The sequence below is a fragment of the Octopus sinensis genome, unplaced genomic scaffold, assembly GCF_006345805.1.
Source record: "Octopus sinensis unplaced genomic scaffold, ASM634580v1 Contig16695, whole genome shotgun sequence".
NCBI lineage: Eukaryota > Metazoa > Mollusca > Cephalopoda > Octopoda > Octopodidae > Octopus > Octopus sinensis.
Genome location: NW_021834511.1, coordinates 357 through 27,400, shown reverse-complemented (window position 1 = coordinate 27,400; position 27,044 = coordinate 357). Strand labels below are relative to the sequence as shown.

The 27,044-nt window shown below is 36.5% G+C and overlaps 1 protein-coding gene across 1 annotated transcript; it reads right to left on the bottom strand.

Moving 5' to 3' along the window:
* On the bottom strand, positions 1-26,656 carry LOC115230885 (adhesion G-protein coupled receptor G2-like; the record flags this gene model as incomplete). Its single annotated transcript, XM_036499851.1, has 8 exons — positions 1-49; positions 1,244-1,636; positions 8,958-9,036; positions 9,557-9,701; positions 20,627-20,750; positions 23,340-23,455; positions 25,660-25,809; positions 26,528-26,656. Coding segments are annotated over 8 exons (1,182 nt in total), but the record flags the coding sequence as incomplete, so codon positions are not given.
* Between the last annotated feature and the right edge of the window lie 388 nt (positions 26,657-27,044).

Sequence of the window (27,044 nt, the reverse complement as noted above, 5' to 3'; positions counted from 1 at the left end):
TATTTATGTGTTCGTTTCTGCTGTTCCATCACCTGTGCCAGAACCTGAAAAACACAATGAGAAAACTTATATAAAATATTAATTTCCAAAGTAAAATATCCCTAGCCCTTATATTTTTTTATGCAACCCCAGTTGCCATCCACTGTTTTCCCATACGTTAAGATATTATTACATGGATGAATCATGGATGACCAACGCAATTTATATTGAAAACATTAATTACAGAAACTAATGGCGAGAATTTAATTATCAGGATTATGTCGTAAAATATTGGCAATATTGGTTCAGGAATATCTTCCAGAACAACTGGACAACTTGAGAGGGAAAATATGAGAGGCTTCTTAGTTCTATTGTGTGGATGTATGCTTTACGTAGATCCATCTGTGGCCGTGTGTTACATGGTTCTATTTATGTTTGTGTTTAGACTTCACATTGATCTGTAGTAATATGTAAATTATACGTAGGTCTATCTTTGCCACTGTGTAAATTTCACAAGGATCTCTCCGTGGCGGCATATACATTTCACAACGATCTCCCAATCCATCTAACTCACTTCACTGTCTCCCCCCTCTTCTTTTCTCTGTCTTTGTCTCGCAACGGTTACAACGAATAGAGTCCCAGTTGATTCGATCAACGGAAAAGACTGCTCGTGAAACTAACGCACAGATGGGTGAGCACTGCAAAGGCAAACGTAACCTGAACGTAGTTATCAAGGCGATTCAGTATGACACAGATGTGGCAAGGCTGGCCCCTTTGAAATGTAGGTACAACTCACTTATGCCAGCTGATTGGATTGGGGCAACATGAAATAGAGTGTCTTGCTCAAGATCAAAATGCACCGCTAGAGATCGAACTCAGGACTTTACGATCGTAGCTGAATGCCCTAACTACGAAGCTACACGCCTTCTTATGTCTCTTTATGTATGTATACATAAATAGATATATGTACCTATATTCCTATATATGTGTGTATACATACATACTTATATATATACATACGTACATACATACATGCACACATGCGTACGTACATACATAAGTAAATAAATACATACATACATACAGATGATGATGATGATGACAAGAATGGAGTTGGTATTTATTACGATGTCGCTCCAGTCCTAAGAGCGATGACGTTGACAATGGTTGTGTTGGTAGAAGTGGTGTTTGTGATTAGACCCATTATAACATATTGACCCTGGTTGTGGGGGTAGTAGGAATAAGAAAGATCAAACTGCACTTACTTTTATAGGATTTTGAAACTTTACTGGCTTTCGCTTTCTTTTGTTTACATATACACGGGCAAATGACGTCCCTGGTATCTTTCTTGTATATACAGTAGAATAAGAAGATAAACGTTCCTTGAAAGGCACTGAAGGTAACGAAAAGAATCTGAAACACTTCTGCTGCTTCCCCAACAGCGAAGAATGCAAAGACCCAAGATAATCCGAACAGCAAAAACAAACCAAATATTCCAAGAAAACGTAGTCTTCTGGTTTCGTATTGAAGCAGCTTGTTATTTTGCATTGCGATAAGACGCAAGATAACGAGAACAAACATGATAATGTTGAAGATGAGAATAGTCACGACGGGAGCCAGGAAAGCAGCATAGAATGGTATGTCGGATAACCAACATCTGCAAATAAATGTAAAATCAATTGAGGAAGAAAATTTATCAAATGTTCAGTCAATAAAAAGAGGAGTCGCCGAGGAATTAAAGGGAAGTGATTTTGAGCCAAAATAAAAGGAAAAGAAAAGCTCAAACTTTCAGGGAGTCACATAGTCATGTACATTCACTAAGATATTCTAATCGAATATTTCGATATTCAGACACTTTACAACACCACGATCATTCAATATATATATATATATATATATATATGTATGTATGTAGGTATGCATGTATATATATATGTATATATATATATATATGTATATGTATGTACTTACTTTGATACTTTGATACTTTGATAGGTTTCGGCCATTATTGGCCCAGGCCATGTCTAACTTAATAGCACCACCTGGTGAAGTCTTTCAAGTCAGAATTTGGGCACTATGGCCCACTCAAGTAGAGAGTTATTGTTTACAGAGACATATCCGGGTATAGGGTGTTTATCCGGGATTTCTTGAAAGAATCTGTCCAAAGACTTCTTGAACCCTATAGGGTCAATTTCTGTTTTAATGTGTTTTGGTGTAATGTTAAAGAGAGCGGGGCCAATTGAGGTGAATAATTGTGCCGTATTGTTGTTATGAGATGAGAGTGTGATTTTTGTTTTGGGCGGATGGCACGGGGCCCAAGCCTTGGATGTACCTTAAATGTATATATATATATATATATATATATATATATATATATATTATATATATATAATATATATATATATAATATATATATATATATATATATATATGTATATATATATATATATATATATGTACATATATATATATATATGTATATTATATATATGTATATATATATATATATATATATATATTATATATATATATATATATATTATATATATATATATGTATATTTATATATATGTATGTATATATATATATATGTATCTATATGCATATATATATATATGTATATATATATATGTATATGTATTTATATATGTATAAGTATGTATATATTACATTTTTTATGGTAACGCGTTTAATATGTAAATACAGCTCCTATTATATTATGCCAGTCACCGTCTAATAATGCTGACTAGTAAGCTAGGTTTACGGTTTTGCATCAAGTTATACCGATGCGTAATAATAAGAACAATATTCCTAGGATGGATGTTATGAATATTTAATGCACTTAAAATTCATACTGGTAAAAAGAAAAGACAACCCTCTATGGTTCACCTACTAATGTTGTATCACCTTAAGAAATGAATCAATGGTTTTTATAAACTGGATGCCCACGGGTACTACGGACTACGCTGTAATCATTCCAGAAATACGGATTATATTAAAAGTTTATTAATTCCATCCTAGTATTATTACTCTTATTACTCTTAATATTATTATTGTTGTTATTATTATTAGTAGTAGTATTATTATTATTGTTTTTTTTTTCTTTTTCTTTCAAATTTGTTTCCATTTCTTGCCGGGCGTCTTCCCGACTCCTAGGGCAAAGAAACTCATAGTATACATTGGTAGGCCATTAAACCAAACTCAATAGTTCGTTCATTTTTTTTTCTTTTTTAAGGTTAAATTAAAATACATGGGCAGTAACAGCTCTCACAGCGACAATGCTCTTCTCAATACGTGTGATGTACCAGTTAAGACAATCTTTTGCACTTCTTGCAGGGATGGTAAGCCAGGGATCATTCTCATATAATTTTCGGTTCCCTTCTTGATCATTCCTAGTGCTCCTACGATCACTGGTATTGTAACCGCCTTGAGATGCCACATTTTCTCAATTTCAATGAGCAGGTCTTTATATTTTCTGAGCTTGTCAAACTCTTTCGCTGAGATATTATGATCACAGGGGATGCTCATGTCGATCAATTAGCAAACTTTATTGTTTTTGTCTTTCACAACAATATCTGGTTTATTGGCTTTGATGGTTCGGTCTGTATGTACTGGAAAGTCCCACAGAATGGTTACATTTTCTCCTTCAGTTACAGCCCCAGGGTGGTGATTATACCACTTGTCGGCAGTTTTGATATTGTAATGCCGACTTATCAGCAAGTGTAGATATTGGCCAACTCTGTCATGTCTTAATTTATAGTCTACTGGTGCTAAGACTTTACATCCAGAGATTAGGTGGTCCACTGTTTCAATCATGTCATTGCAGAATCGGCATTTTGGGTCTGCTCCATTTTTCATTACATTGGCCTGGTAGTTCCGAGCTAATAGGCTTTGATCTTGAGCAGCCAGGATGAAACCTTCGCTCTCTGCTTTTAGCCCTGAGCTCCGTAGCCACTGATCGGTTTGCTTCTGGTCAACATCAGCTTGTTTGCTACGGGCCACATATTTGCCGTGCAGAGGTTTCTCCTCCCACCTATCAGCCAATTGCTCGTGCGCTTTTTTCGTTGCCATTATTTTCACCTTCTTTGCAACAATAGTTGCCGTACTTCCCTCGGGTTGTTCAGTTTGGGTATCCTGCACGAGATCAATAGCAAATTTTTTCCTTTCCTTTATGATAGAATGAAGCTTCTTTCGTCTCTCGTGATTTTCCACGAGCTTTAGCATCCAGTCATTCGTTATTTCAAGATATTTGGCCAGTCCAATTGTGGTTGTTTTGTAAGCTAGTTCAAATTGAATCAGGCCTCGACCTCCTTGGGCTCTGGGAAGGTAAAGGCGATCTACGTCTGCCTTTGGGTGGTGCATCCTATTACAACTCAGCATCTTGCGTATTTTCCTGTCTATATTCTTTACTTCACTCATATTCCAGTTCAACACATTGTAGCTATAAGTAACAACTGGAACTGCTAAGGAATTTATAGCTAACACCTTGTTACGTGCATTTAGTTCAGATTTCAGGACTGCACGAACTCTCCTATAACATTCCTTCCTGATCTTCTCTTTCATGCTTGCATGCTGAATACCAGAGCCTTCATTTATCCCTAAATATTTGTATGTTTGTTCTTGCTCAAGCTCTCTTATGACTGTGTCAACATCTAACACGACTGAATTTGTGGTCTTCACTTTCCCTTTCTGGAAAGTGGCCTTGGCACACTTCTCAAGCCCAAACTCCATCCCGATGTCATCACTGAATGCTTTCACAGTGCGCAATAGGCCTTCAAGTTCATTATTGTCTTTACCATAGAGTTTTAAGTCATCCATATAAAATAGATGGCTTATTTTGTTATTGGCAATTTTATACCCATACCCTGTTCTGTTTAATCCACTTGTAAGGGGTATTAGGGCTATGCAGAATATTAAAGGTGAAAGTGAGTCACCTTGAAAAATTCCACAGTTGATGTTTATATTTTCTGAGGCAAGTACTCCATTAGAGTGGTATAATTGGAGATTCGTATTCCACAACGACATATTGTGCTTCAGGAAGCTTGAAATCACAGGGGAAATTTTGAAGATGTCCAGCGATCTCAAGATCCATGGATGCGGTATACCGTCGAAGGCCTTTTTATAGTCAATCCATGCGGTGCTGAGATTTCTGCGCTTGTTGTGACAGTTCTCAAGGATCATACTATTAATTAGCAGGTGATCTTTGCATCCGTATGAGCCTCGGCGGCACCCTTTTTGTTCAATGGGGAAAATATCGTTCTTCTCCATGAATGCATATGTTTTCTCCGCCAGGATAGATGTTAGGATTTTATACGTGGTGGATAGACAGGTTATAGGCCGATAGTTTTTTGGAAGGTTGGTTTCGTTATTCTTTGGGAGTAGGTAAGTAATACCATTTGCTAACCATTCAGGTGTTTTCTTTGGGTCTCTCATAATTCCATTGAGCAGCTGAACTAGCTTACCGTGTGCGCATAGGAGCGATGCGAGCCAGAAATTCGGCACCCTATCTTTACCGGGGGATTTCCAATTATGGGCCTTCGTGAGTGCCTTTCTTAGGTCTGCTATTGTGATGTCTTCCCATGCTTGTTGTTGTAAATATTGGTAGAATCCTTCAGTTTGTATAATCCAGTCTGCATTTGTGTTGTACGTCTTCTTGTCACTCCAAATCCTTTTCCAAAAGTTTTGAACTTCTTCCATGGGAGGGGGGTCTTTAACGGTTACTTTCTCCTTCCCTATTTCTCTGTAGAATTTTTTGGCATTGGATGTGAACAGCTTATTTTGCTTGTAAAACTTGTTTCTCTTCTCAAATCTTCGTATTCTTTGGGCTTTTGCTTGGACTTTTTGTTTCAGCGTTTCTTTTATTGATATCAGTTCTTCTCTTGGTGAGGATCCAAATTTTCTCTTCATCTTTCTTCCTGTTCTGGATCTTACATCATTTCCACATACTAGTTCATTTAATATTGATATTTCCCCTCTCATAAATTCAATTTCCTTTTCAATTTTACTTCTCCAGGTTTGGTTTCTTCCCAGGTTTGGTTTTCTTTGTTTTTTCGGGGGCATACAGCTGGTTTCAATTGCCCTAGCAGAAGCGTAAATAATTTCATTTAACTTAGTAAAATCAGGTTTTAATTCTTGTATTATTTCATTTGTTACATTGTTGCCAATTTGGATTTTTTTTTATTTTGGTTTGTATTTGAGAGTTTATGAAGTGGTTCTCTATCATTCATACTTGTATGTCTTACAACTTCAAGCGTATTCAGGATTTTCTGCCTCATTTCTGCCATAGACTCTCTGTGTTCTTCAGCAAATGCGAGATCTTCAGTTACTGTTGTTTTATCATTTTCCTGGCTATCTTTAACAGGTTCAATAGAATTTCTTGTATCTTCAGGCCTTTGCGTACTTTGGTCAGATGGCAGTCTTTCAATTAAGCCTCGTGGCGGGCTATACTGTTCATCTGATTCTTCATTTCCTTTGTGTCTTATATTTATGTCATTTTCCGTTGCGTGCTTGATCGCGCTTATTTCACTGTCTGTGAGTCTGTTATTTCTAAGGATATCCCTACTCACATTTACCAATTTGTTCTCGTCCAAAGAGGGCCTACTGTCTTGATTCCGTGTTCTCCATATACTGTAAGAGTTTGCGGTGTGTCTCTCTTGAGATGGCCTACCTAATGCATAGTAATAAGCGTATATTACTTCTTTATACTCTTCTCGGGTCCATTTGTTCCGCTTACATTTTTCTTTCTGTGATGGTTGTGGTGGTGAACTTGGAGGGCTCGAGTTGGGGAATTTCCCGTTCAAGTGACCATCCATGTCCGTATTCGGAGAAGAGTTTGTGCCAGTTGATGACTTTTCGATCCCAGACTGGCTCTTCCCTGGGGGACGCGCTTCCAGATTAACCATAGGACAAGCGATTTGGTATACTGATTTAGTTTTCCTTTTAGTTTCCAAAAACATTTTGGTGCTACGATAATATTATCATTTTTTAGCTTTGATTGGCTCGTGAGGAGACGGCCATCATTGCCGTTACAATTATAATCCTACCATTATAGCAGCCGTAGTCGGCTTATTATTGTTATTATCATCACCATTATTATCACTATCATCATTATCACCACCATTACCATCATCATTATCATCATCACCATCACCATCATCATCATCATCATCAATGATATTGTTTTATGTGTAGTCACAGCAGTATCTTATTATTGTTATTTTTGTTTTTTATCATTATCACCATCACAGTAGTGTCTGTCTGTCTCGTTGGCTGGCTTGGTGGTTGGCTGGCTGACTGTCTTCAATGCCAGAGTTCTTGCCTGTCAAATAATACTTTCATATTTGGTTAACAATAGAGCCGAGGTGAGGTTTGTGTTGGCTGAACTCTGTGAGTGTGTGTGTATGTGTGTAGATAGATAGATAGATAGATTATCAGCACTATTACTATCATTATTATCATCATCATCACCATCATCACCATCATCAGTGATGTTTATTTATTTATTTTTTTAAATTTAATTTTTTTTTTTAGGTAAAAAAAAGTTCAAATGTCTGCTACTACTAGCCTTAAGAAAAATTAAGGAAGGGCTGTTCTGTATTATTTGTGAATAGAGAAGTTGTGTTCGACCAGAGAGAATCTTAGCATCATTATTATTTTTTTTCCCATGTGCGTTTGTGTTATTGCAATAAAAACTGTTTGTATATTTCGTGTAAGGTAATATTGTGGAGGTTGAAGTTGACTTTTCTAGATATGTTTGTATGTCCAGTTAGGAGAACAGGTGTGTTTTTGCAATAAAAAGTATATGTTTACATTTATATTTGAATATTCAGGGAGGAAGCAAAGAAAAGTCAGATTTTCATAGAAAGTTTTACGGTTTTGTAAGTCCACAAAAAGAAAAATGCCTACATATATTTGTGCGTGTGTGTGTGTGTGTTAGTACATATACTCGGTACACAGCAATATTTGTTTGCTTCGCGATGCCATGTTGAGCCGAAACACGAGAATTAAGAAACCGGAAGGAGTTAGTTGCTCTTTTCAGCCTGAAAGATATTTCATCATCCAGGGGCCAAGAACGGCTGAGTGTGCTGCCCAGGTAGACGAACTTGTCTACCACTTTCACAATTGTTCCTTCAACCAAGATAGAATGTAATGATCCTTGGACGCTTTCACCAGAGATGTCTCAGGCACGTTTTGAATGTTGGCTGGACCTTAAAAACTCCAGACACACAGGTCCTGAGGACAAATGATATCTTGAGTGTCGATGGTGCATAAGCACCAGTTACATTGGACTGAGAATATCTTATTAGAGTGAAGGATAGCGGGATCCCTAAACAGATGCTATATGGGGAACTTGCGAGTGGAAAGAGACCCCGGCAGTAACTGAGGCTGCGACTAAGGACTGTGTTATGTTCTCATTAAAGGCCTGTGATATGCAGGAGATTGACTGGGAGAACAATGCCTCTCATCTCCAAAGATGGAGGAAGCAGGTTAAGGAGGGGTCGACACTTTTGAGAGAGTACGTATTCTGCATTAAGCACTTTAGCGTGCTGATCGAAAGTGCACTGCTATGTAGTGAATGGGGAAAGTTTGTTCTGCTACGTTTGCTGTCGTGTATGCTTGTCAAGAGTGCTCATTAGCCACAAACGGAGCCTCAAATGCAAACTATAAGTTAGTCTTAGATCGTACAATGTTCCTGAAGTTCAGAAATGGTCTTTTTTAGCTCAAGAGTGGAGGGCCATCAAGTATATATCTACACACATATAAAATGTACGTGTGTGTATGTGTAGGTAGTATCTATGTGTATGTGCGTGTGTGTATGTATGCATTTTAGTGTCACCCCTATCATTAATGGAGATCTTGCTTTAGCTTGATGCTAGTGTATCCACCATTCTTCCTTGTTCAGATCATAAATAAATCTAGCAAATTATTAGTTGTGGAGAGCAGAGAAAGTTTGGTGAATAAAACGTATAAATACTTACACTTGTGCATGCTCAATCCTGATGTAATTGTTTGTGTAGTTAATTGCCAGAGTAATTGTGACAATGACAGCTGGAAGACCTGACAAGGACATTTACAGAAAGGAAGAAACATATGTAGATATTAGTCAATATTTAAAATCATAAATAAGTGACATTTAAATCGATTTAGTTGACCATGTTTTATTTAGAGAAAAATGTCTACTTCAAAAGATATCAATATTTATTTTGATGTACCCAGGTCATTTTTTACAATTTACTCCTTTGGTTTCTATAAGTAAGTACGACTGGTGTATATCTTCGATTCTATCAACGATATGTTTTACTGGGAAACAAAACTTAAAAATTACTGCAATTTCTGGTCAATCAAATAAAGACAACAAAAAGTCGTGCTCATGAACCTCTTCTCAAATCAGTTGTTGCGTCAGGTGAAAGTACAAAAGGAATAACTCTTAGCTTTTTTTCTAGAGATGAGATTAGACTGAAACTCTTTGCGGGAAAATGAAAGTAATCTTATGTTGCCCTAATGGCCAACCTGAGAATCTATTTCTTTATGATCTACATTTAACTTAAAAATATGACATCTTGTTTCAGCTACTTACCCCATGACAAAATTGAACTCTTCAGGATAAAATGTGACTGGTATGTTTTAACTACAATAACAGCAGCTAAGCAAACGTGAAATGCTTCGACAGCCATCCACATGAGAGATGCCAGAAGGAAGTAGTGTAACAGGGCAGCCACTGCCTACAATAACAATAACAGCAACAATAACAATTTCTAACATTCACATATATCACCTCAAATACAAATTGTTTTGCTGTGATGGGATATAGTTAGTAGACATCAGTTATTGATTGATATTTCATATTACTGAACCCAGAAGGATGAAAATTAAAATATAAATTTCAACACAAAACATAAAGAGACGTATTACAATAGAGAAATGAATTTCGTCTGATGCACTCGCCAATCGACCACCTTAGCCATGAGTAATAATGATAATAATAATAATAATAATAATAATAATAATAATAATAATAATAATAATAATAATAATAATAATAATAATAATAAAGGGAGAAATATGGTCGGCGAACGAACCACCAAAAAAAAGGAGTATCAAAATAACAAACTCGGCATCTGAACAAACTTGGACCCCCATAACAACTGAAGAGGTCACCCAGGCACTGCAAAGACTAAGCAACTGGAAGGCACCTGGGCATGACAAGATCCCCAACTTCTGGTTGAAATATCTAACAGGAATGCACAAAAAGCTGGCTGAAAACTTTAACAACGTACTAGCAGAGCCAGAGACAATGCCTGAATGGCTCACGAAGGGGAAAACCATCTTAATTCCCAAATCAAATGAAACAGAAAAACCAGAAAACTACAGACCAATAACCTGCCTCCCTACTATGTTCAAGGCATTTACTGCAGTGATATCACAAAGGCTGAACAAGCACCTGGACGAAAACAAACTGTTCCCAGAAGAGCAGAAAGGATGATTAATAAAGCCATAACTGAAGACAGCCACAGAAAGAAGAAAGGCCTCAGTATGGCCTGGATTGACTACAAAAAGGCGTTTGATAGCATCCCCCACACATGGATCCTCGAAACACTAGCCATTAACAAAGTAGCACCAACAATCATAAAATTCATAGAGCACTCTATGAATAAATGGCAAACAGTCCTACACCTCCAAACAAAAGAGGGACTCATGAAAACCAAAGACATCTCCATTAGAAGAGGAATATTCCAGGGAGATACGCTCTCTCCACTCCTTTTCTGCTTGGCACTGTCACCTCTATCTGATATGCTAAATAGAACTGGATGTGGATATAAATGTTACGGCAAAACGATCAGCCACCTTTTATATACGGATGACCTAAAACTATACGCTGCAAATGACAAACAGCTGGAAACACTATTAAAGACAGTTCATGGATTTACCAAAGAAATAGATATGAAATTTGGATTAGAAAAATGCGCCAAAGTAACCATGAAAAGAGGAAAACTAGTTAAGAGTAACAACATCACACTAGATGAAGCAAATGAAATAAAAGAATTAGACCAAAGCCAAACTTACAAATACTTAGGAATCCATGAACTAGATAAGACACAACACACACAAATGAAAGAGAAAATAAAAAAAGAATATTATAGACGAGTTAGATCAATACTAAACACAGAGCTCAATGCTAAAAACAAGATAATAGGTATCAACACTTTAGCTGTCCCAGTTATAAGTTACAGCTACAATACCCTTAACTGGACACGAAATGAACTGACCAAAATAGACAGGAAAACAAGAAAAATAATGACAGGATCTAGGATGCATCACCAAAATCTGACATAGAAAGACTATATATACAACGTATAGAAGGTGGTAGAGGCCTTATACAGCTGGAAAACTACTATAAAATAACCACCATAGGACTGCAAAAATATCTACTTCAGAAGGAAGGAAAACTGATCCAGATAGCGGCAAAACACGAGCAAAACAAAAACTGTTCTCAGTATTTAAGGAAGCTGACAAATACAAACAAGAAATCATACCACCTAATAAACATGAAGAAGAAGAAGAAGAAGATGAAGAAACAACAAAAGCTATAAAAAAATGAAATCCAAACTAAAAATAGAACAGCAACGAACCATGATAAAACGATGGCAAGAAAAGCCCCTTCATGGTAAATACTGGACTAAACTAAACGCAAAAGAAATAGACAAAGAAAAATCCCAGCAATGGTTGAGAAGCTCAGGACTCAAAGCAGAAACAGAGGGATTTTTAATTGAAGCACAAGACCAAAGCCTCCCCACCAGAAATTACCAAAAACATGTAATGAAAAGAAATATTACAAGTAACTGCAGAATATGTGGAGATGGACAAGAAACAATAAATCATATTATCTCTAGCTGCCCAGTCCTGGCTAAGAAGGAATATATTCACAGACACGACAGAGTTGGAACTTACATACATTGGAAGCTATGCCAACATTATGGAATAACAACAGAAAAATGATGGTATAGGCACACACCAGAAAAGGTCACAGAAAACGAGAAAGCAACCATACTCTGGGATATGCCGATACACACAGATAGAGAAATTAAGGCCAACAGACCAGATATAGTTGTCAGAGACCATGAAGAAAAAAAATGCTTTCTAATTGATGTATCAGTACCGGCAGATGACAACGTGTCTCTAAAAGAAATGGAGATACTCTCAAAATACAAAGACCTGGAAATAGAGGTAACTAGAATGTGGAATCTGAAAACAGAAACAATTCCTATCATAGTAGGTGCATTAGGCATGATAAAAAAATATTCAGACAAATACATAACAAAAACACCAGGACTTACAAACACATATAACATACAGAAAATTGCACTACTAGGCACTGCACACATCCTACGCAGAACACTTTCCATACAATAACCATCAGAGCATCACAACAAATCACAGCACATACCCAAGGCACACAGAGCTGCGCTCGGTAGTGAAGTGAAAGCACGCTATAAAAATAAAAATAAAACTACTGAATAATAATAATAATAATAGTAATAATAATAATAGTAATAATAATTATAATAATAATAATAATAATAATAATAATAATAATAATAATAGTAATAATAATAATAATAATAATAATAATAATAAAAATGATGATGATGATGATGATGATGATGATACTTGTATGGAGCCCACCATACATAAGTTGATGTCAACCGGCTGTACTTGAGGTGAGGCCAGGGTGGAACAAACTTAATAGCAGTAGAAGAATGTGTACAGATGGAATGAAATACAAAAAGCGTGCGTCAGACAGATTGAAGAGAAAGCTCTGAATAACCTATTTCTTTACTACCCACAAGGGGCTAAATGCAGAGAGGACAAACAAAGACAGACAAACGGATTAAGTCGATTATATCGACTCCAGTCCGTAACTGGTACTTAATTTATCGAACCGAATTTGGAGAGTCACTAATGACGTATATGGATCAAATCCTGGACTTGGTTTTTAAAGAAAAATGGCAATTAAAAAGTATCCGAAAGCCTAATTGTAGCAGCCGAAGATCATTCGATAAAAACAAACAACTTGAGAAAAATATGTATGGAGAGAATGTGTGAGAAAAAATATAGGATCTGTGGAACTTTCAAGACAGTGACATACAATGTGGAAGAATGCCTTCAGTTGGGACAAGAAGAATACACTGGGAATTTTGAGATTTTGATGCTGGAAAGACATGGTACAGTCATCGAATCAAAAGAGTACAGGAGTCCGAGACACATAAGATTTTGTGGGACATTCCTATTCAAACGGACAAGGAGTTAAAAATAATAGACCAAGCATAACAATTATCGATTAAGAAAAGCGACGTTGTTTACTTATCGACTAATCATGTCTGTTTGATTGCAGGATCATAAAGAAAGAGGAAGAAAAAATCCATTAAATTTTAAATAGGGGTAATTAAGAACTGCAAACGTGGTGCCTATAACAACTAGAGCGTTGGGAACAGTATGGAAAGACATACACAAATGACTGAAGGAGAATGAAATAGAATACCGGGTAGAGATCCTACAGAACGTTTATCGCTTAGGTACAGCAAGGATTATGAAGAGTGTTCTAAGCACATGTAAAAGACTGTTGAAAACTTGTGGATACCTAAGATTACAAGTAATAATCCACTACCCACATAATTCTTACCAGGAATAAGACGGAACCTGAGCCAAACCAAAATAATAATAAATTTGTAATAATAATACTCTGAGATCGCAAACCTCCGCCAAGGTAACACCAACGTCCTCTTGACGATTAGCCAGAGATGATTTTTAAAATGAGAATATCTGAAATAAACTCGACTGCTCCCACAAACAAAAATACTAAAAATGAACCCGACCGTTGTCAAAAATTAAGTTAAAAAACTGGAAAAATAATCCAGAATCCTTGTCCGGTACCTGATCGATCCCAGTTTTAATCATAGACTGTGAAGGTGGGTGTGCGGGCCGTGTTTGTAATGATGTGTGTGTATCATCTGCAATAGGAACAATGTTCTCAATAAAAGCCTTTTTTAGTCTATCCACTGATATAGTATCTTTCCGACCATAAGGTCTATAGTGAGAAGCTTATCCGTGCGTGAAGGAAAACGGAACGGACGTGCATACGGTGCTGTTAACGGAAGTTTAACAACATAGTTGTGCGCAGAAACTGAGTCCAAGAGGTAAATATTCCTTCAAGGCAGTGCTAGAAATGCAACTGTCAAGAAGGTAAGTGGTTTTCAACAGGAGCGATATGTACAAAATTAGTAAAACTAAAAATTATCGGAGATAAATTAAATTTATTATTCTTACTGCATATGTTAGCGTTATTTAATTTCTGAACGGTTTTGCTGTAGTAGTTTGGTTTCTTTATGCATCAGTTTCTACTAAGAGTAAAGTTAATAATAGAGAAACGAAAATAAAAACTTTGGAAACAGCAGCGCCGCCGTAACGTACGTGGAAACCATGAGCGTGCTTTCAAGGGAGATAGTCACTGAAAGACTTGAAAGTCAACATAAGATCGTAATACTTCATGTAAAATAAATATATCACATAATCCAGAATCTGGTACAGAATCAATTCCAAAATCTAATCCCCTTTTGAACATAAACAAATGTCAATATATACAAACAACACAATTACGAAAACTAAACCACTGCAAAACCTATAAAAGGCAATACAAATTCAACAATGCAAATATCAATATAAATATGTGTGTATATATATGTGCGCGCGCGCGTGGGTGCGGGTGAGAGAGAGAGAGAGAGAGTTATTGTTATTTTTTCTATTTGCAATTAAAACACAAGGTGAGTTGGTCCTGTCCAAGGCCAATTTCAGCCCTCGCATTGGTCGCTTGTAGTAGTAAACACATTTGAACACTGCTGACCACAAGCAGTACTACTACTGCTGTTGCTACTAAGATTACTGCTACTAATAATAACAACGATAACAGCGATTTTCCTGGAGACAAACACATACATGCGACAGCGTTTACATCCCGCTGACAGAACATGTGCAATCATAAGGCGGCAAGCTGGCAGAAACGTTAGCACGCCGGGCGAAATGCGTAGCCGTATTTCGTCTGCCGCTACGTTCTGAGTTCAAATTCCAACGAGGTCGACTTTGCCTTTCATCCTTTCGGTGTCGATTAAATAAGTACCAGTTACGCACTGTGGTCGATATAATCGACTTAATCCGTTTGTCTGTCCTCGTTTGTCCTCTCTGTGTTTAGCCCCTTGTGGGTACTAAAGAAATAGGTATTTCGTCTGCCGTCACGTTCTGAGTTCAAATTCCGCCGACGTCGACTATGCCTTTCGTCCTTTCGGGGTCGATAAATAAAGTACCAGTTACGCACTGGGTTCGATATAATGGACTTAATCCGTTTGTCTGTCCTTCTTTGTCTCTTCTGTGTTTAGCCCTTGTGGGTAGTAAAGAAATGGGAATTTTGTCTGCCGCTACGTTCTCAGTTCAATTTCCGCCGAGGTTGACTTTGCCTTTCATCCTTTCGGGGTCGATTAAATAAGTACCAGTTACGCACTGGTGTCGATATAATTGACTTGGTTCGTTTTTCTGACCTAGTTTGTCCTCTGTATTCAGCCCCTTGCGGGTAGTAAAGAAATAGGTATTTCATCTGTCTTGACGTCATGAGTCTAAATTCCACTGAGGTCGACTTTGACTTTCATCCTTTTGGGGTCAGTAAATTAAGTACCCGTCGCGTACTGGTGTTGATCTCATCGACTGGCCCCCTCCCCCATAATTTCAGGCCTTGTGCCTAGAGTAGAGAAGAACAAGTACAACCACATTACCACTTCTAGCACCACCGCCGCCAAAGCTATTACCATCCTACTGAAAATAGCTTGGAGGTAATTCCAGTTGGAGGCTGCATGATGGTTTTGTCTCCCTGTCCCTGTCTCTCTCTGGCTGTCAATTCAATATCTGCCTCTTTCTACGACGTTATATGAATTCTGAAAGCTTGCCATTTGATACCTTCCAGGTCATGACACGAACTAGTTTAAAACTTCTCAAAATAAATCCCACCACCCGGAAAATTATGCCAAGGAACCATAAAATTGGTTAACCTTGTACACTTATAGCACGGCCCTGGAAACTAACCAAGGTAATACCCCCTAGAACCCGTGTCGTTCGAAGAACATGTTCATCAGTGACCTAAGATTCCTTGACTGAATTCGAAAAGTCTTTAAATCTGGACCAACCTCCTCAAGAACCTGTAGCAAATAAAACCAGAGATATTCTTGCTCTGAATCAAATACCAGACCTGTGTCAAGGAAATAAAAATACAAGACAGAAATGGACTAAGGAGGAATATATCGAAGTTATGCATGCTTATTATTATTATTCAACACTAAACCTAGAAACATCAACCACACAAAAAGAGACCTACAATATCTGGAGGTAAACCCCGCATAGCAGGCTGTACATTGAGAGTAATAAACTAGGAGCTGTGAGATGTCGTATCTTAAAATATGAAAGACTAACTGACAGTAAAGTGTTAGTCAGATCAGTCAAAATTCAGCTCAGTATAACACACACTCACTTATATCCACTGGTAAAAAGCTCTGAAATCACTAACACAAACCATTAAACTGGGTACACAAAACCCTATGAAGCTGGACCATCAGTTGGTACTAAAAACACTATAAATGATCCCGTCAGCAATGAACTGGCAGATGGAATTCTAGAACAATATCTAATAGAACAACATTTCCACGAAAGAGCCCCAATTCCTAAAATTATTAATACTAATAAGAACAGGAAAATAATCAAAGAAGTTGATCAATTACTTGGAAAGCTGATACATCTTGAGAATAGTAGAGAAAATGCCCTGGGAGGGATTGGTCTGCTCGTTTCCTCAGCTGTTTATGTTGCAACTCAGAAATGTGGTATTAATATTAGAGATAGACACAAAAGTGCAATGTACACAAACAGCGTGCATGGATGGAAAGGATAAACCGGAAAATAATCCAACAAAAAGCAGATATATGTTTTCTACTTGAAGCTAGCAAAGGGAAATCTAATAAACACAACAAACTGATAAGAATAATTGCTAAACATGATCTAAATATGAAAAGAAATGATATACAAATTGAAATCCTCAAACGAAAACTACAATTAAAAACCAAGCGACTGGCAAGATACAAAAGGCACGAAGCATTCCATAGACAAAACATTCTATTCAAGGAGAACACAAAAAATTCTACAGGGAACTGGGGGGAAAATACCATTATTGAGAAAACACCTCCTTCCCAACATCAAACTGAAGATTTTAGGAAAAACATTTGGAGTAATCCAAAGGAGTTTAATCAGAATGCACATTGGGTGAGGGACATAGAAGAGGCCAATGCCCAACTCAAGAATTGTGGGATATAACAACTGAAGAAGTGAAAGCAGCGTTCGCCAAGTCAAAGAAATGGAAAGCCCAGATATAGATAAGATTCCCTCATTCTATACTAAACACAAGGATATACCATCTCACCAGACATCAATATTGATTGTGGTATCTTTCAAGGTGGTTCATTATCACCATTACTATTCTGTCTCGCTCTGTTTCCTTTATCCACGCAACTGAATAATGCTAAGAGAGGGTATACGATGTTTGGCCAAAAAATTAATCATCTACTCTTTTTGGATGATCTAAAACTATTTGCAAAAAACGACAAAGAATTAGAAGAGCTCCTGAATATTATCAAAGAATTCAGCTGTGATAAAGCTATGGAATTCGGACTAGATAAATGGGCAAAGGCTACTTTCAAGGCAGGAAAGTTGATAAAGGCAGAAAACATAGAACTTGATACTACGACAGCTACTCGAAACCTAGACCAATCCGAAGTATATTCATATCTGGGAACAAATAAAGGTGAGGGTATCCAGCACTCTTAAATGAAAGAGAATATCCGCATGGAATGCTACCGAAGGGCAAGACAGGTTCTAAACTCAGATTTAAATGCTGCTAACAGAATTTATGTGATAAATTCTTTGGCCATACCAGTAACCACATATAGCTGGTATTATTAAGTGGAGTCTCACTGACATGCAGAATATTAATGGAAACGTCCGTAAAATCTTAACATGGTACCGAATGCACCATCCAAAATCAGATGTAGACAGGATTTATCTCACAAGAAAAATAGGTTGAAGATACAGCTTGAACAATCCTTCAAATCAGCAATAATGGTCATTGAAACGTATCTGAATTCAACAAAAGATGTACTTTTACGAACTTCAGTGAAGCAGGAAGCTTCCAAGCAAGCTTCAGTCATGAGGCTTAGTCTGAAATTTTAAATTGTCTCTTGGCCTACAAGTTAACAATCAGAAAGACCAAAGACATCCAAATAGTGCCAAACGTATCATTGATGCAATAAATATGAAACAAAAAGCAAAGAAGTATTCCATGAATAATATCGAAAACAACTGGAAAATTAAACTGCTGCATGGAAAATATCCTAACCGCCTGTCAAAGCCAGATATTGATCAAAATCTAACACACCAATAGTGGCTGCAAGGGGCAGGTCTGAAAGCGAAAATAAAGGGTTTTGTTATTGTAGCGCAAGATCAGAGTTTACCTACCAGAAACTAACCATGCAAACGTCCTTAAAGACCCCTTGTGCAGATTTTGCGGAAATTTCACAAAGACAATTAATCGCGTTGTTTCCGACTGCCCAGTCCTCGCTGAAATTGTGTACCTCATAAGACATGACAGACTACAACAGTACATGAACCGGAATGCTTGTAAATACTACACAATTAAATCCCGTGATATGTGGTACAGGCACCATACAGAGGAAGTAGTAAATGGCAAGGGCGTCACCATCCTTTTGAACTTTCCAATACAAACAAACACAAAAATTGACTCCAATCGACCAGACATTGTGATCAAGGCCTATAACAGTGGAACCTGTCTGTTAATAGATATATCCGTCACACTAAATCAAAATGTCCCAAGAAAGGAATGAATACGAATAGCTTTCTCACTATAAAGATCTGCAAATGCGGAAGCTTAGTACAAGATAAACCAGTCCGGTAGTAATTGGTGCATTGGGATTGATAAAGAAGAGAGCTGAGAAGTATATTAAGCAACTCTCTGGTAACTCCAGTCTCCGTAGGGCCACAAAGGATAACCTTGATGGATGCAGCCCATATACTACGGAAAGCACTCTCCATTTAAAATGGAATAAAATGGAATAAAGAGTGCCCTTGCTACTCTTTGCCTCCATAGGATGCCCGGTACTATGGCAGCTGAAATCAAGTTATAATGAGAGGAAATCATAAAGGATAATAATAATAAATGTCATTATGTATCGTTGTCTTTGTTGACATCGGAGCCTTCTGTTCAATATCGCCCAACGCCCAATACCGCCCAACGTGGACGCTTTTGAAATACCCTACATTCAAGGTATATTGCAGAAATCGGCATTTCTTTGAACTGCACGCATATTGTGTAAAGTGTTGTGAGTCTAAGGTCGTTGTGTGGCTTGAGAGGCAGTACAAATTCCCGGTAGACACAATAGCTTCAACCAACAACATCACGATATTTGATACTGTGCGACGTCTTAAATAATAATAATTATAATAACAACAACAACACAACAACAACAACAATAATAATAATAACAACAACAATAATAATAATAATAACAATAATAATAATAAAAACAAAATAATAATAATAATAATAATAATAATAATAATAATAATAATAATAATAATAATAATAATATTAATAATAATAATAATAGGAAGAAGAAGAAGAAGAAGAAGAAGAAGAAGAAGAAGAAGAAGAAGAAGAAGAAGAAGAAACAACAACAACAACAATAATATTTCTTTCCTGTTTCATGACAAGTCTGGCAATTCAACCCCAATGATGAGAGGTACAGCTGAACTCTAGAGTGATGAGTCAATTTTGCCTTGCATCTCTTTAGATCGATAAATGCATGCACTAGTCAAGTATTGGGGTCGATGGTATCTGGCAGAAACGTTAGCACGCCGGGCGAAATGCTTATCGGTATTTCGTCTGCCGTTACGTTGTGAGTTCAAATTCCGCCGAGGTTGACTTTGCCTTTCATCCTTTCGGGGTCGATAAATTAAGTACCAGTTCCGCACTGGGGTCGATGTAATCGACTTAATACCTGTGTCTGTCCTTGTTTGTCCCCTCTAAGTTTAGCCCCTTGTGGGTAATAAAGAAATAGGTATCAATTAAACCCTTCCCCCTAAAAATTGTTCAATCAGATAGTAAGGGCTCAATCAGATATAATAAAATTCAAATTGAACAGAAAGCTAGCATAGACAAGTGAAGTGGGCTACACGTTTAATATAAAGGCGATGGGAATTACGGAAAATGTTATACAAAATATAGTTTGACGAATTAAAATTTGATTACTCATTATTTGTTATTTCTGACCATAAAAATTGTTGTCATCATCTGAAAATAAAGCATTGGACAAATGAAGGAATACAAGGACGAAAAACGCCAACATTAAATGTAGTATTTGATGACGTTGGACGCATTTGAATAGAGCTGCTGCCTAGGCTGTTACTGGATGAAATCAATTTAAGGTTGTTTGTAAAGTTTCATATAAAACAAAATACATACAACTTGGTAAAATGTGTTGTCACTTACCTTACAAGCAGCTGTTATTTTTGAGGCATACGGTTGCATCCCAACAAGAAAGATCAAATTAGTGATAGCCAAAGAAACGCACAAGTTTACCAAAATCTTTGAAGCCATTGATTTCCATACATTTCTGAAATAATCCCAAAATAAATAATAATAATTCAATGAAATATAGCTAAAAAACCTTCTTAGTATGTAAGTAATAACTACGACTGTGTGTATGATGATTATTTGAAGACAAACGGTATGTTAAATCGATATATATATATATATATATGTATATATATATATATATATATATATATATATATATATATATATGTGTGTGTGTGTGTGTGTGTGTGTGTGTGTATACTCTCTTTTTACTTGTTTCAGTCATTTTCACTGCGACCATGCTGCAGCACCGCCTTTAATCGAGCAACTCGACCCCGGGACTTATTCTTTGTAAGCCCAGTACTTATTCTATCGGTCTCTTTTGCCGAACCGCTAAGTGACAGGGACATAAACACACCAGCATCGGTTGTCAATCAATGCTAGGGGGACAAACGCAGACACACAAACATACACAACATACATATACATACATATATACGACGGGCTTCTTTCAGTTTCCGTCTACCAAATCCACTCACCAGGCTTTGGTCGGCCCGAGGCTATAGTAGAAGACACTTGCCCAAGGTGCCACGCAGTGGGACTGAACCTGGAATCATGTGGTTGGTAAACAAGCTACTTACCACACAGCCACTTCTGCGTCTATATATATATATATATATATATATGATTTGTGTGTAAAATATTGGTATAATGATCTGAATGAAATATGAAACACTATCTGTATCGTTTCTTGACTCATTGAGCAAGTTTCGCTGGTTACGATAGTAATTCCTTGCAGTCAACGAACATGTGATGATACGTTAAACGCAGAATGGAATGTTGCACACAAACACATATACGTTATATACGTTGTTTGCTCATTGACAGCAACGCTATGTACAAAATCTGTTTTTTAGTCAACACTGTATTCATTAGACAATTGCGAATATCTAGTCGTTATGTACAATGTTTTCTTTGATTAATTACAATTCTATGTTGGGGTTTCATCTGCTGAGTACCATCTTTAACTCTGAACGGAGATGCAGCTTATAAAAGTTCGAGGATATACGCCTGAGGAATGTGCATATAGAGCATCTTCTTGGTAGCTAATTCAATAATACACACACACAGACACACACACACGTCTTCAAGTGCATTTGTATGAGGTCTCTCATGTGAGCTGTTAATAATATGAAAACCAGTAGAACCTATTGCACGGTCGGTGTGAATGACTAAAGTAGCAACCGCAAGGTTTCCGGTGAAGGGTATTGCTAAAAAGCCCTGCAGAACAAAAACAAAACCTGCCAAAAGGACGGACGAAATTAGTAGAGATACAACGACTATCTAGCAATATCATGGACTCCCTGAAATTCAAGGTTGGTGTCCGGTGTGATGACAGACCACCGGAGATGAGGCATAGCTTAGTTTTCGTTAAAACTTGTCTCTAAAACAAGATCTCACTAATATAAAACAGGACATGCAGGCAATGACACTGAAGATCATTGGGATCTTTATCTCAAGCTAAAATCTCCCATGCTGAAGTAGAGACAACATGTTCGTTGTCTGTCTCCTTAACTTCTTGGAGATTTTAGCTATAATTATACTAATGTGTCCATCTTTTCAAATTTAATTAAATTCTATGTTTTTGTGCAGCTGAAGATTGCACTGCATTTTAAATTGATGTAACGATTACATTGTTCAATTAAATGGAGTTGCATGAAACGGTCGTACTGCACTACCTTTGGATATCCTTGTTGTTTATTTTGATTGCAATCACTTCACTTTGAAACTGTATGGATAATACCGTACTAAATTCTGGTACCTCAACTTAAGTACCATATTCTTCTGAATCTAAATTTTTGCTCTCTCTCTATATATAAAAGATTCATTTACAAAGCACCGTGCCATAGTCTTGCAGGAGGGTTTTGCGAGTCTGTTATTATGAATAGTGATAGCGCTGGCTCAGCACAAGGCCCAAGGCGCTTTTCTTAACTTTCTGTGTCTTTGTATCTATGAATATATGTAAATATTATTACATACGGGATGATGTAATGTATGTATGTAGGTAGGTAGGTAGGTAGGTAGGTAGGTAGGTAGGTAGGTAGGTAGGTAGGGATGTATGTATGTATGTAGACGGATGTACGTATATATACACACACACGCATGGATTCTCAGTCAGACGGAAAACTAGTTCATTTGGTTGAATGGCAAATGTTAACTCACCAACACATTACCACAACCTGCTCAATAACAAACAGTATTAAAAAACACAGACTGGTATTTTACTAATAGTAAAGATAGATGCACTACTGTAACTACTATATTCGTCAGTAATTTTCTAAATTCTCAAGCTATAACCTAACTCTACTCAAACACAGGATAGTGCTCTCTATCCGTTCTTGCTTTCTTTTTTATCACCCTTAATGTGGGACACAAATTTGCCCTAAAATATTTCTTCAATCAATCACCCACGGGAGTGACAACGTTCGGGAATTCTCTCCTCATCCATGGTTTTTCTTGCAGATATCAACCACTTCGATCTTACCAGTCTGTCAGAATCCCATAAACTGATGGATGTCGCGTATTTAAACAGATTATAAAAGAAAATAGAAACTGAAATTCTTACTTGGAACAAATATGAATTATTATTGTAAGAATGAGGCAGACAATTGATATTCCGCAGCCAATGTAAGATGTAATAGATAAGGGGTGAATATTTACTACCGCTTTCTGGTAGACATTCTGCAACAGAAACAAACGACAACGTATTAATTCTTCCTACCATTACTTTCTATGTCGGTCAATAATTATATAAATTGTGAGTGTAAAAGATGTTGATGGTGAAGGCGAGAACTACAGTATTCTGCATTAGAGAAAAAGATATCAGTGGAAAATCATACATTGCATGTTGGATGAGAGACAGTTTCACCGAATCAATTATATATATATATGTGTGTGTGTGTGTGTTATATATATATATATATATATATATATATATATATATATATATTATATATATATATATATGTCTGTATATATATATATATATATATATATATATATATATATATATATTATATATATATATATATATGTCTGTATATATATATATATATATATATAATATATATATATATATATATATATATAATACATATATATATATGTGTGTGTGTGAGCTGTATGAGTAGAAGCATAAGATATACCTATTTCTTTACTACCCATAAGGGGGCTAAACGCAAAGGAGACAAACAAGGACAGACAGACGAATTAAGTCGATTATATCGACCCCAGTGCGTAACTGGCACTTAATTTATCGACCCCGAAAGGATGAAAGGCAAAAATCGACCTCGGCGGAATTTGAATTCCGAACGTAACGGCAGACGAAATACGGCTACGCATTTCGCCCGGCGTGCTAACGTTTCTGCCACCTCACCGCCTTTAGGTCTTGAGTTCAAATTCACGGAAGGTATGTCTTTGTATATTTTATCAGTGCAACTAATTGAGATAGACCGATGTTATTCCATTTCTCATTCCTTTAACACAAGGCAAATTAAGATCCTTCTCCCACCGTCAGCCCTTGATGTTGTATGATCAGTTTCTTTTACATAAAGCAGCATTCTTCAAAAAGAGGGCATTTCTTTTTCAGATATGCTTTGGCCATGGACACCATCGATTATGATTCATGACAAAACAGATATGACAGCCTTGTTGTGAGGTTGTTCGTCGCAATTTGGATTAATATATGACATGAAGTATGTGATGAATGAATATTAAGGTAAAAAAAAAAGGGAGAAATTGAAATTAGTTTGGTAACAGAAATTACAGAAATGAAAACGATAAACAAAGACAAGTGAATTGATTCCGTAACCTTCTTGATAAAAACAACAATGATAGAAGCGACCTGTCTATTTGATGTTAGTTCTTGTGACATCAGGTGATAGTAGAACTGGTATGGAGTGAACTAACACGTATCATGTAGGTTAAAATTTGTGCCATAGACAGGCGCATATTTTATGTTTGTGGTTAGCAGAAGTCTTGTATAAGTAACAAGTACTGAACACATGTGCATTATGGATATAAAAATAAAACATCAGTAGAAGAAATCTCATTAATGAGAGGAGAGATCTTGTAACCGAATCATGAAAAGACCAAGGGTTTAACAACTAAGATGGAAACATGTTTATTGTGCTACGGAGGCTTTTCATATTTTAAATATGTCTTTATCACCTAAACTACCATTCAGATGGTTTCAACATAATAAACTTTCAAGCCAGGACAAGTGACTGCCTCTCTCAATTTTTCTTCACATCAATGATGAAGGAATTCTCATGTATTTTGTTGACGATGGTAGCTTGGTACATTTAAAGGGCACCACTCGAAGTTTAAACTAATAAACAACAGTTATAGCAACAAGAACAACAACGACTTTTTACAATATTTCAACCCCACATATTTACAGTTCTATATTTAAGAGATGAGGAATTATGTACATTATTTACTTTATTTACGTTGGAAAGAACTGTATTATCTAATCGGAGCTGACATTAGACTTCAATGGTGACATATAGAGAAACTCCATCAAAAAATAGCTCGTCTTTCAAACTATCTAAATTTCCTGTGTAGATGTAGAGACTCAGAGCTAATAATAACATCGAAAAATACCTTAGGAATGAGAACCCAGGTCCGAAATCTCTACAAGGAACTTGATGAAGTCTGGAGGGTATATCAGCCGAAACTTTGTGTTAACAACAAACAAGATGAGGACAAATATCCGTCAAATATATAACCCACAAATTTACTATTGCACCCTAACCCTAACCCTAACCTTACATATTTACCAAAATATTTACGAACAGAAAATTTAGTGTGCGTTAAAATTATTAATACATAGACACAAGCACCCTAATTACAGGTAATTAACAAGTTATCATAATGTTACCAACCATTAGTAGGGCAAAACTTGTCAGATGGTCACAGGAACAAAGTGCTTTCTGTCCAGGTTCATACTTGGATACATTACAGCCTTTGGTTGACCATTTGGGATTCTGTCCAGGAGATTCATCCCAATAAACACACTGTGGGTTGGTGGCATTCTGAAAAAAATACATTCTGATAATTTAATCAAATTAGCTTGTAATTAAAATACATGTAATTCGTCTTTGTTAATTACATTATCAAAACGTGAAAACATCATAGCAAACAACGTTTTGATTGCTTTTGGCATTGGGGATCCAACATCATTGGCTGTGGCATTGCTTAACTGACCATTTTACCTCATTTATACATCTATGTATATTCTCATAGTATACAGCATTCACCATAAAAGTGGAAGAAGAAGACATTGGATGGTGCGGTTCTAGAAACAATTAACGATATACAAGTTGATAAGATATTCATGTTTGGGATGTTTCATAGATTTACTGGGTCAGGTAGAACATGAAAATAAACAGCAACACCGGTCACCATATGAAAGCCCGAAGTAATCCACACTTAAATTACACGGCCATAATGAATGAAGTAAATACGGAAAGATATTAAAGCATTATGTTGTGGATAGGAAAATAAAGACAAACAACTTAAAGCTTGGAATGAAAAAAGAATGCCTCCATTATCACACAACGTTTACATTATAAACATAAAGTTATAACTCTCAACACGGTAACAGCTACAACACTAGCAACAACAATAACTACTACTGCTACTACTGCTGCTAATGCTACCGCTGCTACTAGTACTGTGTTTCAGGAGGAATAAGATATGGCTTTGAAATGAAACAACAAAAAACAATTATGATAGACACATAGCTCTTACCTGATCTATTAAATTGAATGATATGTTAACTGGTTCATCGAGGTTGGTTACTTTAATGTTAGGAATATTAGCAGCAATAATATTACTGTTAATGATAGTATTTGCTTTGGTACTGGAATTTTGTGTTACCTAGAAACAGAAGTCATTAAATCAATTAATTTCTTCAATAGAAGTGTTTAATCCAGAGGGAATCACAGAAGGTCCTGACTTGCTTACGGAAAACGACTTCCTAACTGGATTCTATAAGTGGAAGGAACGATAGAACCTGTTTATTGCTGCGGATGGTGACTATTTCGAAGGAAATGATGTTAAAACTTTTGTAAATACGTAATGTTTTCTATTAAAGTCCGGAAATCTTTTGAAACCAAACGCTAGTGTTGTACTTAGAGAACATTACCTAACTCAGTACAACAACTGAATACAATGTATATTACAATATATTGCATGAGATCACACCTGACAGTTGTACTTGCTCTAAAGAATGAATGATTTGTTTTACATAGAAATTGTTAACATA